The sequence below is a fragment of the Neltuma alba genome, unplaced genomic scaffold, assembly GCF_004799145.2.
Source record: "Neltuma alba isolate B1F8T4 unplaced genomic scaffold, ASM479914v2 tig00013174_pilon, whole genome shotgun sequence".
NCBI classification, from domain to species: domain Eukaryota; kingdom Viridiplantae; phylum Streptophyta; class Magnoliopsida; order Fabales; family Fabaceae; genus Neltuma; species Neltuma alba.
In genome coordinates, this window is record NW_021637484.1 from 1 (window position 1) to 18,846 (window position 18,846).

Sequence of the window (18,846 nt, forward strand, 5' to 3'; positions counted from 1 at the left end):
TCTCGGCGAAGAGAACTTACGTTGGAGTAAGCAGCAGATCGGAACTTCTCAATGCCACCGTTGGGTCGAACGTCTTCAATGATGTAGCCAAGGGGGACCTCGTAGAGTAAAGAACTACTAATGCGGGACTTCTTCTTCCCACCTTTAATCTCCATTACAACATTCACGCTTCTGCAAAACACGAAAGGCTTTCTATGGGAACTCTGAAGGTCCACCAGAATTGTATTTTACTCTGTAGAAATGTTAAAACGGACGTGCCGGGATTATGGCCATGAATCAAAAGAGAGAACAGGAAAACAAGGAAGCACTACAAATATAAGACTTACTTCGCCTCCAATAATCTATCTCCGGCGGCGGTGGAAGAAGAAGAAGAAGAAGAAGAAACACCTGGAGAGAAACAAAGTGAAAGTAATAGACTGAGATTCTGAAAGGACACAGGAATGGATCGATTGCTTTTGTGGACAGGGAAGAAGCTGTAAGGGCCTATTTATAGCAGGAGCAATCGAAGGGCGAGGGGCAGGGGCCACTGAACTCTTGTTTGTTAAACATGGAAATTGTATTGCATCGGCATGATTGTAGGAAAATTAAATAATCATTTAAAATTAAGAAGGGATCGGACCATTCAAGGACTATAAATTAAATGGCATGGCAGGATTTTTGTTTTTTCTTTACCGCACATGATATTTATATCACCACTATATACTGTAAAATTAAAAATCAAAATAGGTTGTGAGTATCAATTCAGTGCGGATTGTTTGGTGGGTTTTTCTTTATCTTCCAAGCTAAGTGCTCAAAGGTTTGATTTTAAAGCCATATATATAAAACAAATACTTCATTCGATCCTAAATATCATATTTAGTTTGTAATACAATTTGTGTTACGAAAGTACAAATTATAGTGTGGTTTTATGTATTGCGCAAATCATAATGAAAGAGTCACACTACATGAAATTTTGTGTTCCAAAATAAAGGAGCAAGAAAGAGGAACTTACAGGGTTTGAAAGGGTTTACCAGGCAGACTACTAGAGCTAAGAAAGGAAGAGGAGGAAAGATGATTGAAAAACCAAACAATATTAGTAATATAATTGATCTAGAGAGACTCTATATATGAAGAGGTAGTAGAGAATATTTTGTGAAGCCAAAGCATACTAAGATCTTCACCATAAATAGATTTATCATGATGTACTATCTGTTATCTCAATGTCTCAATTAATGAGATGATAGATTATTTGAATTTAAACAAATTAAATTAAACCATATGTTTTTTAATATCTGATAATTAATTAAATCCTGTTTTAAATATGATTTAGATTCAAACTTATTAGATTAAAATCATATATTTCTAATATCTAGATTATTTAAATTTAAATTATATTTAGTTCAAAATCCTCTTATTAAATATCTCAACTCATGAAGAGCAAGTTCATAAAATATTATACATATATATAATACCATCTTTAGTGTTTAATTTTAATATAAGATTTATTTGTCTTGTACTTATATTAAAACTAGAGATAATATAATATGTATTAAGGGATAAAATAGTATTAATTAATTAAGGAACAAAAAGGGGCAGAGGGCATGCGAAGGTGGAGGTGAATGTGAGGAATGAGGTTTGTATGAGAGAATGATGATGAACTTTTTTTTTTTAATTTTTTTTTGGGGTCAAAATGATGATGGACGTGAATGGGGTAAAAATTCAAAGGAGAAGATGCGGGTTGAATGACACGTCACCAAATGGGGAGATGCACGTGGCGACAAGGGGACGGTAAATTCCAAAGGGTTGAGATGAGACCAGGCGGGGAGGCGGGGAGGCGGGGAGGCAACTTTTGCGGCGGCGTGTGGCAAGGGACGATTGCTGCCAAAAGAGGGATAAGGAAGGCATCCAGATTAGTTAGAAGTAAGTGTGCATGTGTGAGCCTCCGAGATTCCATACTTGCTCGGCAAGCCAAGCATCTTCGTTTCATCTCTTAAATCCTATAAAGTGATTGTGCTGCAGATTAATTGCATTAGATGAAAAAGTTGACATAATAGATAAATATTTAATGTGAGTATTTTTTTCATATAAAAAAAACTTATATCAAGTTACTCATATCTATTACGTTAAATTCTCTAATCACATATGATTATGTGTTTTTTTTGTTCCATATAAATTTATAATTAAATACTATTAAATGTTATTAATATTTTAAAAATAAAATACACAGTCGTATGGGATTAAAAAACTTGACGTGATGGATATAAAAAGTTTAAGTAAGTTACTTCTTTTTCATATCTGTGTGTCTCTGGAGAGAGCATATGATGAACAATTTGATGGGTTTAGGATCAGACGATAAAGAAAATTAAAGCTTACTGGGGTAGTATATGAATTAAATTTAGACAGAGAATCTTCCCATATCATAAGGAAGGGTAAAATGATTGGCAAGAATTTAAGTTTTAATGTGTGGTCTTTATGAATGGAAGCTAGAGATGGGGCTTCGTATGCATTAATTATTAATTATTGTTTCTACATTATTATGGCTTCGTTGCCGATTACCTACCGTTGATGCGGAGAAAATGGTGGTTAGTGGTTACTCAATTTTCAATTTTAAGTTATCCTCCACTTTTAATTGAACTGAAACCTATTCCTCCATTATAATATTACTTTTTCTTTTTCCAGCTCGATTTTGAAGGTGTTTGGATATTATCAAAAGTAAGAAAATATTTTTTCATAAATTGAAATAAACTCTTTCATATAGTTATTTCGTATGTCGTAAAATTACTTTTAAAATTATGATTTTATTTTCATCTAAACCACTCCTTCATGTCCCAATGCAATAATTTGCTTTTCTTGTTTCTAATTCTCCTTCCCCCTTTAATTAAATCATAGTATTCTCTACAATGAGCAATTCATTATATTTCTAATACTCCCTCCTGTGTTTATTATAAATTTCAAAAAATTAATTTGCCGATAATAAACAATGAATTAAAATTAGCTTAAAAATAATAAATCGGTTAGAAATATAATATTTTTGTACTTAAATATGCCTTTATAATAAATAACAAAAAGGATGAAAGAAAAATGTATAATGAGATGTGATAAAAGAGAGTATGACAAATAAAAAAGAATAAATAATTAAAAAATTGAAAAATATATTAAATGTTAAGATAAATTCAAATTTTTTTGTCCAAATAAGATAAACTCAAATTAAAACTCATAAAATGAACTACACTACTCCCCAAATTTCAAACTTATTAAAAAGACTGGAAGGAGTATATAATTAAAAAATTGAAAAATGATAGATTTTTTTTAAACCATGAAAATTGACTACCATTAAAAAAAACCCAATAATAGAATTAAAAGGAAATAAAATATTCTCTTAAATCATTTACATTGAAATTACCATTTCATATAAACTTTCTTAATATGTATAATCAGTATGGATAGTTTGGGGAGAAAAAAAGACAAGTATGTGATATAAAATAGATTGAAGTCTTATATTTAACTTAGGGCTCAGATGTAATTTTAACAACAAAGTTTTTTCTAAGGGACATTAGGCACCATAAAATTTACTTAGATGTAAAAATATACATTAAGTTATCAAAAAGGATATCTTGCACCATACCGTTAATGTTTGTTAGTTTATCGTCAATGGGGTTCATAAAGTCAGTTTTAAGGTGAATTTTAATAATGAAGTTTACATCAAGTGGCAAAAGGGATAATAGAGAGTTTACTTAGATACAAAAATATACATGAACTTTCTAAAAAGAGGGGAAAAAATGACAAAATCATCCACTCTATTTTAAGAGATTAATGAATTAAATAATTATTTTAAAATATTATATTTATTGTTTTTCTCCAAATTAATTTGTTTCGCTCATAAACTAATATGTAATCTAATAATATATAAATATTTAAAGAGATCATATAATATATGTTATAATTAAGTAATTTTACCTTTTTAATATTTTCAAATTAATCCATTATATTAAGGAGAGGAGGAAGTGTGGAAATGAATAGAGAGAAAATGTGATATTTGGTGGGACCTAAAAAAATAAAGTTAACTGATATTTATGGGTGTTAATGAATTTTGTTGTTTTTTTTCCTTTTAGAAAGTTCAAGTATATTTTTGCACTTAAATAAACTTTATGTGGCTAGTGTCCCTTAATGTAAACTTTGTTGTTATAAATGTATCTTAAAACTGACTTCATGTCCCTCACTAACAATAAACTAACAGATTTTAACGGTATGGTGCCAGATGCAACCTTTTGATAATTTCATGTATATTTTTACACATAAGTAAACTTTATAGTGCATAGTGCTCTTTGGGATAAATGTTGTCGATAAAAACACTTAACCTTTTAACTTATGTCTAGTACGAGGAAAATGGAGAGGAGAGAAAATTTTAATAAGTTTAATTTAAAAAAATTAAAGAAGTGGGTTTTAAGATTTTAATAAAAGAAAATTTCAATGCCCTCTCTTGATAAAAAATTAATATCAGTCAACCCTCAGAAAATTTTGAAGTTTCACTACACCCTCACCAAAATTTTTTGTATGAGAAAATAAAAATATCTTTACTTTATTTGAGTTACAAATCGCTAAATTTTTATTATAAATAGGAAAATTTGAATTGTAAATCCTCGTAAATTTTATGGGTGAATGAATGAACAACCTAAATTTTGCGATTTACAACAAGAATTCGACAATTTGTAACCCATTTGTAATATAAATTTGGCTACCGGGGGTTTATTGAAATTTTTCCTTTTAATAAAAAGATGTAAAATAAAAGCATAATAAAAATTAATTAAAAAGCTTTTAATTCCACTTCTTCAATTTTGTAAATCAAACTCATTAAAATTTTTTCTCTCATCCTTTTCATTTTTCTCTCATCCCTTTCATTTTTCTCTCATCAAATGAATCCTAAATTTGCTCTCATGTTAGGGATGGCAGGTTGTTTCATATATAACTGGAAACCTGAAAATTTAAGTTGGGTGTCTTATGCACTTGTATTACTACTTTCTGTTCTCAATATAAGAGTTAATTAACTTATTTGAGTAGATTAAGAAAGTTTGTTAAGTTAGTTATTTATAATAAATAAATATTTTTTTCTTAGAATACCTTTACTAATTAAGTGTATTAGCTAGGACTACCATCACTACAATGATTATTTTTTAAAAAAATGGATACATATGAAAGACAAAGTGGATTGTGGTCTTATATTTATAACCAAAATAAAAATCAAATAAGCTCTTATATTAAAGACTGGAGATAATAATTTATTACAAGATTAGGATTATCTTTTTAATTGCCTAAGTGGAAGAGAATACAATTTTGATCTGCCGACTTTGTGCATTTTCAAAGGCTAAACGGCTCTCATGACTCTGTGTCCAGATTTAGGGCATAATAAAAGAAAAACCAGGGATTTGTATGTATAAGGGTCACGCGTTTGTGGATTGGGGAATCTCTTCTAATTAAACAAGTATCTTGCATTCGCATTCTCCACAGAAATAATTGTTATTTACTATTGTAGTTTATTATTCAATTCTTCCTAGTCATTAGTCAATGAAAACAAAATGGAAATACGGACCTGGTGTATTAAAAAGTACACACTCACTTAAATGATCTAGATTGTGTTTTAAAGTTTAATTTTTAAAATTTTAAAAATACTATTTTTTTTAACAAAAATAAGGCACTTAGGGGAAATAGCTGGGGGAGAATGACATTTGGTTTCCATGTAAAATAAATTATTAATATTTGGTTCATTAAGCATATGATCTGCTTGAAATTGACAAGTATATATATTGTATTAATATACTTTTTAATTAAAGAAAAAAAGTATTAATAATTCTCTTGCAAAAGGCCCAAATGTCATTCTCCATGAAATTGTAAAATATTAAAGTGAATCCATTCTAATTGATCAATTCATCATTAGAAGGCTAAATTTACGGAGAAGTTGAGTCTTAAAGAATAAAGATACAGAAGTAAAAGTAAACTACATATTTTTAATATTTTATTATACATTTTCAAACTACTTTTTTTTTTAAATTAGGTAAATATCCCACTTTTGGCTGTGTCCCTCAATCTGTTTTTGTCAAATTATTAAATATGTTTCACTCCAACATTCTAGAAAATTTTCATTTGCATCCACTTAATTTTTTGAAAAATCCAAATATTTATATTTAAAAACATGACTTTTAAATTATATTCATTATAAAAATAGATGTTATCAAATAAAAAAATTTAATAAATATTTTTAAGGTTGTCAAATAAAATTGTAGTCTTTATATTTTTAAAACAATATAAAATAATACACTATTTGATTATTTACGTTTAATATTCACAAATAAAAATTTATTTTTGCCCAAAAAAATTATTTTCTTGTTTGACTTGAATTTGGTCATATTTTGAGTTTTATATAACATATTTTTTCTCAAAAGATATACCAAAAAATTTATTATAAGGAATTTCACTATTTTACAAAAGACATAAATAAATTTTATTCCACAAAAAATGAAAGATTATTATACTAATAGTTAACATTTATTATATCACTTTCAAAACAGTATGTTATTTTTTTGTAATTATATTTTCGAGTTTTTAATAAATTATCTGTTGATGACTAAGTAGGTTCAAAACTTTGTCACCAAAGTACTTTTTGAGATTTGTATTGGGTGCTCATCAGAGATCTGGACGGTTCAGATTTAATTTTAATTTTAATTTTATTTTTTTAAAATAATTATTTTAATAGGTATAGGATAAAAATAAAATAATCTCTTAACTATTATTTTTTAAATAATTATTTAAAAATATTAAATCTGAACCATCTATATTAGATCTGGAAGGCTCAGATTGTTCAGCAGGTGATGGGCGCTTATCACCTGGTGAGCATTGAATGCGGATGCGTACTTTTTGCGGTCCATCCTTACCCTCAAGCACATATTAAACATTTCTAAAGCATCCATGGGGTGATGGGCCATTAAAAGAACACTAATATTATGTCTGTATGCTGTGAAGAGGCTGGGAAATAACACACACACACACTTGCCCCCAGGAAATGAGATATATTATACTCGTGCACAGCGAGACTTTTTGGGTATGTTTTATATTATACTACCTTCGATCTTAAATATAAAAAAGCCAGTTGACTAATTTGAATACATTAAAAAAATAAATTAAGTTAGTTATTTATAATAAATATGTGTTGTTTTTCCTAAAATATCCTTGTTAATCAAGTTTATTAGCTAAAACTATCATTATTAGAAGGACTATCTTGAAAAAAAATAAATATGAGAGACAAAGTGAATTGGGGTCCTATATTTAAGATCAAAATAAAAGTCAAACAAGGTCTTATATTAAGGATTGGAGGTAATACATAGATTACAAGCTAAATTTTCTAATATATCATTTAATAATTTTTAGTTTTGCTAATAGGATCACCCTACAATGATGCCAAAAAAAAAAAAAAAAATCCACCAGGACCTTAGTTAATGAATAAATTGTTTGGGATTTTGTATAGAACACCATCACCAAGAAATCCACAAAACAATCACAATTTTTCTTAAAAAAGTGAAAATTGATTCAGAATTTTTTTATCATCCATGATGCCTCATTACTGGCTAGATTTTAAGTTGGTATCCAATTTAAAGATTCCTGTCCGAAGCAGACTCAGCCTCCACTGGAGGCAATCAGGCAAATTGAGCATGCTTTTATAAACAAATTAGGAACAAAGAGTTGGTCCAAGTTACTAGACAAAACAAATCTTGATCAAATGGATAAAAACAAATATTAATATGTTCGTATATGTCCACTTATAAGTTAAAGTAAATTAGCGGAGAAATAAGTAATATATATAAAGTCACAGTTTATTATTGTTAATAATAAATTACTAAAATTTTGAGAAGTTAATATAAAATTAAAAAATATAGAATATAATAATTATTCCGATTATCATGACTATAAAAATTGTGCAACAAACATTCTAGAAACAAACAAAAAAAGAATTGTATATAGAACATCAAGTTCATGTATATGCACTTGCCATCTGGCTCGAAAATGAAGCCTAATGATGCTATGTCTTTCTGAGAAATTTGACTCCTAGTGGGGCATAAGGCATTAGAGCATTTCTGAGAATAATAAAAATAGAAGTAAAGGGGGAGTGGAAGGGGGGATGAATCAGCTTATATTATTCTTAAGAATATTTGTAGGTATTTTTCCTTTATTCTTTATAGTCTAGCGTTATTATGCAATTATTAATTCAACCATGAATAAATAAAATATTTCACCATCGATATGCTTCATGACGAGAATATGTTCTCTGAGTTACGTTATGTTGAATTTCCTTCATCAAAATACAGAAGGAATCTCCAAGAAATTGTGATAGACTGTCTTTATATTCGTTTCAAACTGTTAGATTCTCATGGTAGGTAATACTGCATTCTTATATATTTATTCTTATTTTTTTGGCCACATTTATTCTTATTTAGTCTAAGCAGCAGAAATGTAAGATTCCCACATCGCTATATGTGTGTGTGTGTCAAGAGATTTATTCTTCAATTATTTTCAAAAATTATAATATTAAAATTACTTATCCTATTGTTACTCATTATTGGGATCACCTTTCCATGATTGCCAACTCTATATTGGGATCACCTTCAGTCATAAATATAAGAGCTAATTAGAGATTAATTTGATCTAAGACTTTAATTCACTTTATCTCACATATTTATTCATTTATCTCAAAATAGTCCACATGGTAATTGTATATGTTGAAGGATTTCTGTTCTAATGCATATAACTAACAAGAATATTTTAAGATAATACTCATTTATTACAAATAATTAATTTAATTAATTTTTTTAATATTCGTAAATTATTTATTTAGTTTTTATATTAAAAACTAGATGAGGAGAGGTACTAGTAAATAAGTTGTTTGAGACCTTACCTCAATCGCAGACGTGAGCTGTTAATTTCAACACAAAATCCAATTGCCGCATCAAATGACAAAATAAATCTGTCAATAACTAAATAATTGGTCTAACAAAAATAACTAAATAATTAGCTATACATAAGGAAATTTAAACAGCATATATACAGACTCCACAATCATGCATAGAACCACATAAATTGAATACAGTGATTATCCTCTCAAAGCTAGTATGAAACAGCATCTCCAAACATTAATTGAAACCTGCACACATAAATTGATTACAGTTACACTAACTTAAAGAACAAAGATAAAATTGCTGGTTCTATGCAGTTCTTGATTGGGCAAACTATGTTATGGGTCTTATATGCAGTTTCAATCAAACTCCATGAAGGGCCAAGCCCAAACACATTGGAGCAAAACCCTAAGAAAGATAGCGACCCCAGCCCCCAAAAAAATGGGAACACGTGTTTATGGTTGCGTGCACCTTTCAGAATTAAATTCAACACCACCGAAGTATTTGGAAAATCATAAAAATACTTTTAAAAGTACTTTTCTGTAAATTCAGACAAACTCTTCTACATATTTATTTCGTATATTGTAAAATTATTTTTAAAACTATAAATTCGTTTCCACCCAAATACCCTTATAGTCGATATCACAACCAATTTTAGAAGAATAATTTGATTCCAGGTATAATTCATCTAAAAGGTAATTAATACTTATTTTTTAATTTTATTTTTGTAATTAATGTTCAAATACAATTTTTTGTGCTTTTCCCTTTTCTTCACAATTTCATTTAAAATGATTAAAATTTTAAAAAAATCATTGTGAAATAAATTTAATGAGCTAACTATTATTTTTTGTTTTTATAATTAGTTAAAGTGACATATTGTAAATGGGAGGGAGTACATATATATATATATATATATATATGTTTGTATCAAATAGTCAAAATAAGTAATATTAACGCAGCAGAATTGGAGTTTGTTTTGTTTCTTTTCCATTGATCCACTTGATCCAAAGTCTTCGTGATGATGCACGTCACGCGACTCTTGCCTTTGGTGCTAACGACACAAAATGATTTCAAATTTTTGCGGGTCTCATTAAGAACAACACATCTATTTGTGACTTTGACTTTGTTGCATTCACTTTTTAGTTTATTTTTAATGTAATACTCTAATTTTTTTGGTTGGAAAAAGATGTATTTTGAAAATCATGAAAATGTTAATTCCTCCTTTAAGCGGACATTATTACATTAAACAATCTCTACTTTTAATTAGTGGAAGGGATTAGTTCCTCAACACGTGATGAACTAAAGTTGTCCACATTTAGTACTAAAAAGTGTATCAAACAAAATTGTTTTTAATAAACTTATATATGGATAAAAGAAGTGGTATTTTTTTCCTCTCTAAAATACATGTATTTAGAGGGCTTGGTTTTAAATTAATATTCATCCAAACAGAAATACTTTATAAAAAAATTCACGGAAAAATATAATCCAAATAGTACAGAATTGTAAGTAACCAATTGGAAAACAATCAAAGTCTTCTTTAAATCATTATTACTTTAAAAGAAAGCATAAATGTAAAACCACAAAGTGTATAAAGTCAAACCAATTATAATTATATTAATAAAGTATATTCTATGGCCCTTGCATATATCTCAACTTCATTCTTAATTCAACAAAATATCACATCCTCATACGTCATTTGCAATCTAAATTACATATGAACAAATGTAAGTAATATAAAACCTCTCTCATATTATTATTCATTCTTATTTTGCTAACTGAAGTTATAGGCTAACATATAATTTAACAAAAACTAACCATTGAGACTAGATTATCCCTTGTGAGGCCATTGTTGGTCCCATAGTGCTTGAAACAAAGATTGTGGTTGGTAAAGGACAGTGGAGCACGCAGAAGGCAAGAGCAAGAAGCCAAAACAGAAAAATGGTGGATAATGTGATGTGAGAGGTAGATGAAGGAAAAGGGAAATAAAAACCAAGAGGAAGAGGCGGCTTCATGTGTGAGAGGAGTAAAAGAAATATAAATCTAGATTTAGATTTTTTAAGGTTAAGGTGCATAAATTTATTTCAAAAGTTTTCATGTAAGAGCATTGGACGCCTGAAAATTTTTTTTGGGTATAAATTTGTTCTAAAAATTTATAATCATAGCAATTTTGTCCCCTTTCCATAACGTTAACTGTTAATAGTGCCGTTAAGCGTTAATATTTTTAATAGTAGGGGACAAAATTGTTATAATTTTAAAATATTTGGGATAAATTTGCATCTAAAAAGACTTGTGGGTGAGGCAAATTTGCATCTTAACCCACTCTTTTGAAGTTATTAAAAATATGGCTATGATCCTTTATTAAGTTAATCAATTGAATTAGTCAGACGAAACGGGTTGATTTTTATAAGACACTGATATTGATTATTAAAGAAGAAAGAGCCTATCCATATGTATTCAAGTCAACAATGAGTCACAGCCATTAAACCCGGTACCCACGTATCCACCAAGAACCGGAAACTAATCATTTTCTTCTTTATTTGTTTCTTATATATGAAAGCTTTTGTTGAAAATAAACATAGGATCCTTCTCTTCAAACCAGAAAACAGAAAATTCCACATTATTGAGGAAACCGACCATGTCTATCACCATCTTCATGCTGTGTTTGTACCTGAACATAGCTTATTCCGACAAGAACATGAGTGATGTCGGATTCATGTTTGATGGATTCTTCAAGTTGGGAGCGGCCAGTGATCAGGAGCTCAAAAATTCCAACATGTCAACACACGAAATACATGCCGATGGTGGCCGAAGTGAAGCTGCGCAAGTCTTTTACAATCTTCCTCTTCAATTCAAGAATTCCACTACTACTTCTGTCTTCTCTTTCTCCACCACTTTCATCTTTGCAATAGTAGCCACCGATCCTAAATTTCATGGCCATGGACTCGCCTTCGCTATCTCGCCTACTAGATTTATACCTCAAGCTCAGCCAAACCAATATCTTGGCCTCTTCAACGGCACCTCCGATGGTCAAAGTTCCAATCATATTGTAGCAGTAGAGCTCGACACTGACCAGGACTTTCAGTTTGGTGATATTGATGATAACCATCTTGGTATTGATATCAATAGTTTGGAATCTGCCAATCAATCTTCTGCAGGTTATTATACTGATCGTGGTCTCTTCAGAAAGATAGATCTCTCAAGTGGAGAACCGTTTCAGGTTTGGGTTGAATATAATAGTACAGATCAGAAACTCAGTGTTACAATTCATCGAATAAACATGCCTAAACCTGAGACCCCTCTTGTCACACTGAAAAGAGATCTTTCTTCTTATTTCTTTGAGGTTATGTATGTTGGATTCACATCCTCTAGCGGGTCAAATTCATCTCATTATATATTGGGTTGGAGTTTCAGGATGAACGGTCAAGCTCAGGAGATTCATCTTTCTCGCCTTCCTGACATTCCTGGACTTTTAGATCCAAATGAAATGGGTGGAGGTGGGAGAGTCCACAAGAAAATGTTGATAACTATATTATCACTAGTGGGTGCTGTTATCTTTCTAATCTTGATCTATGGTGTGGTTATGATTATAAGGAGAAGAAAATTCATTCAAGTTCTGGAAGATTGGCAAATCTTGTATGGGCCTCATAGGTTCACTTACAAGGACTTATTCATTGCAACAAAAGGTTTTAGAGAGGGTCAACTTCTTGGCAGAGGTGGTTTTGGTAGGGTATACAAAGGAATTCTACCATTTTCCAATGTTCAAATTGCAGTGAAAAGAATTTCTCATGATTCAAAACAAGGGATGAAAGAATTCGTGGCAGAAATCTCAACCATCGGCCGTCTCAGGCATCCAAACTTGGTAAGACTTCTTGGTTACTGCAGAAGAAGAAAAGAACTATTCTTAGTCTATGACTATATGCCTAACGGAAGTTTGGACAAGTTCCTTTACCGATTGCCCAACAACAACATACTCAACTGGAAACATAGATTCAAGATCATCAAAGATGTGGCTTCTGCACTCTTATATCTTCACCAGCAATGGGTTCAGGTTGTCGTCCACCGAGACATCAAATCAGCCAATGTACTGATTGACAATGACATGAATGCTAGACTTGGAGATTTTGGCCTGGCCAAGCTATGTGACCATGGAAATGATCCTCAAACATCTCATGTTGCAGGAACTCCAGGCTACATAGACCCAGAAATTGTGCATAGTGGAAAATCAAGCACAGGTACTGATATCTATTCATTTGGGGTTTTGCTGTTAGAGATTGCTTGTGGAAGAAGGCCAGTCGAAACTCAGACTTCACCGGAGAAAGTGTTGTTGATCGAATGGGTTTTGGATTGCTGGGATAAAGGAGACATTTGTGAAGTAGTGGATAGCAGATTAGGAGGTGAATATGTGGTGGATGAAGCTAAATTGGTGCTTACACTTGGCTTGCTTTGTTCACATCCTATTGCTTCAGCTAGGCCTACTATTTCTAGTATTGTGCAATTCTTAGATGGAGATTCTCAGTTGCCTGATTACTTATTGGATTTAATCAAGTCTAGAAATTTCGGTGGTTGGTCTGGTCAAGCCAATTCTTCATTATCCTCTAATTTTCCTACTGCCCAAACTTCTATTGCTTCTTTGACTTTTACAGAACCATTTGCCTCCTCCGGCCGCTAATACATTAAATATGTGTAAATAAAGAAAATTATAGGTACGGTCTGTTTTTATCTTCATTTACTTTGACCCTGCCGCTATTATTTGTTGAAAAGTCTAAAAGTTCATTCATTGCATGGCTGTTTTCTTTTCTAATTATATTTGATTGATTTGGAAAAAAGTATCCTCTATAAGAGAAATTCTCGAATGAACCTGGAGTGCCGCCTCATCTGTGGTCTGGGCAGTCACAACTCAACAACTCAATTCATTATTATCTTAGCTGGCAGCCTAACTCATCTCAAGCAATTCGAATTTTTTTTTCCAAAATAAAGCTCTTAATTGAAAAGAAAAACTTCTCAAGAATTGTTTTCGAAACCCGTTGAACCTGCCCCAGCCCAACTTCGCCGCATCATCATCGGCAGCGAAAAATCCATGGTGTCGAAGTCATCTATTCCTCTTCTTGGGATCATATTCATATTCTCTCCTCACCTTGGTTTTGCTTGGTTCCTCATCAATACTTATCTAAGTATAGTTCAAGGCTTTGGACTTACAAGGGACGAGAACCATCCTCTAGATATTTCATAAGCCTTTTGATTCCACCCACTTCTGGTGCGAATCACCAAAATCTCTAGTACCTGTCAAATCAATATCACATTCTTAATTGCATTTATTTTTTGTAGTTCAGTGGGGCTTTGGCCTTTAGCAAGTTCATCAAACAGATCTGGGTTCTTCCTGCCATTTAAAATTCATAGTTTTAAAAACTCAAACACAAATTGAAATGGAATTCCGATGCTTTTAGGAACGTCGATTCCGGTAGCAGCAGCGTTGGTGCCCACCACAAGCAATCGTTCACTCTCAATGATGTGGCGGCAAAATGGGGTTTGGGGGAGATGGAGACATCACAGCACGGGAAAGGACAAAGTTAACAGGGTCTGCGTGATTTTTTTTAGTGAATTGTTTTATTTATTTATTTTTCTATTTTTGCCTTACACAAAAATTTGCCACGTCAGATTAAAATGCTCTTGCGCTGTTGAGGATTGATTGGCCAGTCCACAAATGAGGTGGCATTCCAAGTTCATATAAGAATTTCTCCCTCTATAAAGCCACCTAAAATAGGAAAATCTCAAATTAGATTGGCAAATCCAACAAATCCTACCCAATGATTAGTGATTTAAAACTGTTTACCCATTAATTAAAAATGAAACTCACATCTAATCGTGTATACCTACCCAATAAAAAAACATTACATTTAAAACTTAGAAAAATCAAACATGACCCACTAGTAGCCGCACCCACTAATTACCTGCAACACATGGCAACATTTTCTGTGTAAAAAGAATCTGGGCCGCTTGGTTGCTATTTTTTTAGCCAAGAAACATAGCATATTGTGCTCACCTTAATAAAATGTTTATTATTAATAATATATCCTATGGTCTTAGTTAATAATTACCTTTTGAGAAAACTAATTTGTAAGTCATTGTGGTTTATTTCAATTTTAAATCAAATCCTTGTATTTTTTTTTCAATTGAGTCCTTATATTTTGATATGTTAAACCTATCTATTCCTAAGTTAACACTGTTAATTTTAAAGGCGAAATAATTTTAATATTTCATTTTTAATATGTCGAAAAGCCATGTAAGTATCATGTTAGCCACATCATCAAAAAGTTAACGGTGTTAACCCTCAGGGAACGGTGGGCTTAACAGAACAAAGTACGAGGAGGTGATTCAAAAGAAATGAGCACAATAATTTGATTTAAACAATTAGGATCTGCGAATCAGTTTTCCCATTCATCTCTTTCAAACAATTATATTCTGTCGTTTCATCATTATTTTCAAATTTAAGATAAAGCAATTATTTAGTTTTACATATTTTGACATTTTGCCTTAACACTTGTAAAGATTAAAAAAAAAAAAAACAGAGAGAGGACAAATAACTTATACCCCGCATGTTAATATTAATGAGACTGGTAATGAGAGGACAGAACTGTTCAAAAAAAAACTAAATATTAACAAAAACCGTAGGATATAATATCAATAATAAATATTTTATTACAGGTCGGTGAGCAAAATATATGATGTTGTTTGTTGACGAAAACTCAGTCTATTTACACAGAAAACGGTGTCGTCTTGCCAGTGAAGCAGAGGTAGCAGAGGGAAATGGTTGAGGGGAAAAACCAGGCGCTGTTTGTTTAGTCTACTCTTATTTTGTGGAAATTTTTTGACCTTAAAAAGACACTCACACATGAAACTTCCGGTGGCTATGATCTTTTCCCAAACGAATCATTTGAATTAGTCAGACGAAACGAGTTGATTTAGAAAAACACTCACATTATGCATTAAGAAAAACAAATAAAGAAACCGACCGCAAAACCCCACGTATGAAAGTTTTAGTTGAAAACCAACGTGGGATCCATTCTCCTCAACCCAGAAAACAGAAACTTCCAGTCTTTAGGAAACCGGCCATGTCTATCACCATGTTCAAGCTGTGTTTGTTCCTGAACGTGGCTTATTCAGACAAAAACATGAGTACTGTCGGATTCATGTTTGATGAATACTTCAAGTTGGGAGCAGGCAATGATATGCAGCTCAAAAATTCCAACATGTCAGCGCAAGGAATGCATGCAGATAGTGGCCTCTGAAACTTGGCAAGTCTTTTACAATCTTCCTCTTCGATTCAAGAATTCCAATACTACTCCATCTGTCTTCTCTTTCTCCACCACTTTCATTTTTGCAGTAGTAGCTACCAGTCTTAAATTTCGTGGCCATGGACTCGCCTTCGCTATCTCGCCCACAAGAGGAATTCCCGGAGCTCAGCCAAACCAATATCTTGGCCTCTTCAACGCCAACTCCAATGGTGGAAGTTCCAATCATATTGTTGCAATAGAGCTTGACAGTGACCAAGATTTTCAGTTTGACGATATTGATGATAACCGTCTTGGCATTAATATCAATGGGTTGCACTCTGTCAATCATTCTTTCGCAGGTTACTATACTGATCGTGGTCATTTCAAAAAGCTAGATCTCTCAAGTGGCAAACGGATGCAGGTTTGGGTTGAATATAATAGTGCAGATAAGAACTCAGTGTCACAATTCATCCAATAAACATGCCTAAACCTAAGATGCCTCTTCTCACGCTGAAAAGAGATCTTTCTTCTTATTTCTTTGAGTTTATGTATGTTGGATTCTCATCCTCCAGTGGGTCAAATTCATCTCACTACATATTGGGTTGGAGTTTCAGGATGAACGGTCAAGCTCAGGAGATTCATCTTTCTCATCTTCCGGACATTCCTGGACTTCTAGATCCAAATGAAAGGGTGGGAAGAGGGAAAGTACACAAGAAAATGTTGATAGCTATATCATCAATAGTGGGTGCTGTTATCCTTCTACTCTTGATTATTTGTGGTACCATTATGATTGTAAGGAGGAGAAGATTCATTCAAGTTCTTGAAGGTTGGCAAATCTTGTATGGGCCTCATAGGTTCACTTACAAGGACTTGTTCATTGCAACAAAAGGATTTAGAGAGGCACAACTTCTTGCCGAGGGTGGTTTTGGCAGAGTATACAAAGGGATTCTGCCATTTTCCAATGTTCAAATTGCAGTAAAAATAATTTCTCATGATTCAAGACAAGGGATGAGAGAATTCATCGCAGAAATCACAACCATCAGCCGTCTCAGGCATCTAAACTTGGTAAGACTTATTGGCTACTGCAAAAGGAAAAAAAAAACTTTTGTTAGTTTATGACTATATGTCTAATGAAAGTCTAGACAAGTTTCTTTACCGCCTTCCCAACAACGACAACACATTCAGTTGGAAATAAAGATTCAAGATCATCAAAGATGTGGCATTTGCACTCTTATATCTTCACCTGCAGTGGGTTCAAGTTGTCATCCACAGGGACACCAAACCAGCCAATATATTGATGGACAATGACATGAATGCTAGACTTCGAGATTTTGGTCTCACCAAGCTATGTGACCATGGAAATGATCCTCAAACATCTCTTGTAGCAGGAACTCCAGGCTATATAGACCCAGAAATTGTACAGAGTGGAAAATCAAACATATATACTGATATATATTCATTGGGGGCATTATTACTGGAGACTGCTTGTGGAAGAAGGCCGGTTGAAACTTAGACGTCGTCGGAGAAAAGTTTTGCTGATAGAATGGGTTATGGATTGTTGGGATAAAGGAGACATCTGTGAAGCAGTTGATAGCAGATTGGGGGATGCATATGAAGTGGATGAAGCTGAATTGGTTCTCAAACTTGCCTTGCTGTGTTCACATTTTATTGCATCAGCTAGGCCTACTATTTCTAGTGTGGTGCAATACTTAGGTGGAGATTCTCAGTTGCCTGATAACTTATCAGATTTAATCAAATCTAGAAATTTAAGTGGTTGGTCCAGTCAAGTATGTTCTTCATCATTCTTTGATTTTTCTACTGGTCAAACTTCTATTGCTTCTTTAACTTTAATAGAACCATATACCTCCTCTGGACATTAATACATTGACTATATGTGTAAATCAAGAAAATTAATGTATCTACTTTGCTCGTGCCACTATTATATGTTGAAAAGTCTAGAGTTTATTCAACTTTGAGGGCCCCTTTATTGCATCTAGTTTTCTATTATATTTTGATTTGCAAAGAAAGGGAAAATCCCCTTTAAAGGCACCCAAAATAGAAAAAAATTGAACCGGTTAGCAAATTCAACAAAGTATTAATTAATTTATAGATCTAATTCAGGATTTGCGTGCGCAGGGTATTTTGTCATATTGTTTCCCTGTTCCAAGTCACCACTTTGTTTTCTTTAAAGCCATTTCTACCAAGCACTGGAAGAGATCCGATAGCGATAGTCATACAATGGTCAGTAATCTGGTGACAAGTTTATATCAATTTTTTTATGAATAGTTAATGACAACTTGTGAATCACTAAATTTGACTTGTATATTTTTAAGATTGTTTTGTGACTGAACATTAACAAAGATTTATTGAATAATGCAATTCTATCGTGAATGTTTTGTTGCGAATAGTAAATGGGGACTTGTGAATTGCTAAATTGAATGCGTTATTCTTCAAACCTATCTCATGATTGAATAACGTATATTAATTTATTGAAAAGTGTAACTTTATTGCAATAGTTTTGTGAGTGAATAACCACAAAGGTGTATTAATTCATGAACCTTTCTTATAATTGAATAACAACAAAGATTTATAAAAAAGTACAACTTTATTGTTGTAACTGCTTTGTTATAAATAGTTAATGAAAACTTGTGAATTGC

The 18,846-nt window shown here is 32.0% G+C and overlaps 1 protein-coding gene and 1 pseudogene across 1 annotated transcript; both read left to right on the forward strand.

The window, feature by feature from the left end:
• The first annotated feature begins 11,512 nt into the window (after nt 1-11,512).
• LOC114735037 (L-type lectin-domain containing receptor kinase V.9-like) lies at nt 11,513-13,721 on the forward strand. The gene has a single exon (XM_028922686.1). The coding sequence runs from the start codon at nt 11,554-11,556 to the stop codon at nt 13,585-13,587; it is 2,034 nt and encodes a 677-aa protein (XP_028778519.1). The 5' UTR covers nt 11,513-11,553; the 3' UTR covers nt 13,588-13,721.
• A 2,306-nt stretch (nt 13,722-16,027) lies between these two features.
• LOC114735036 (L-type lectin-domain containing receptor kinase V.9-like) lies at nt 16,028-18,069 on the forward strand (annotated as a pseudogene).
• The last annotated feature ends 777 nt before the right edge of the window (nt 18,070-18,846 follow it).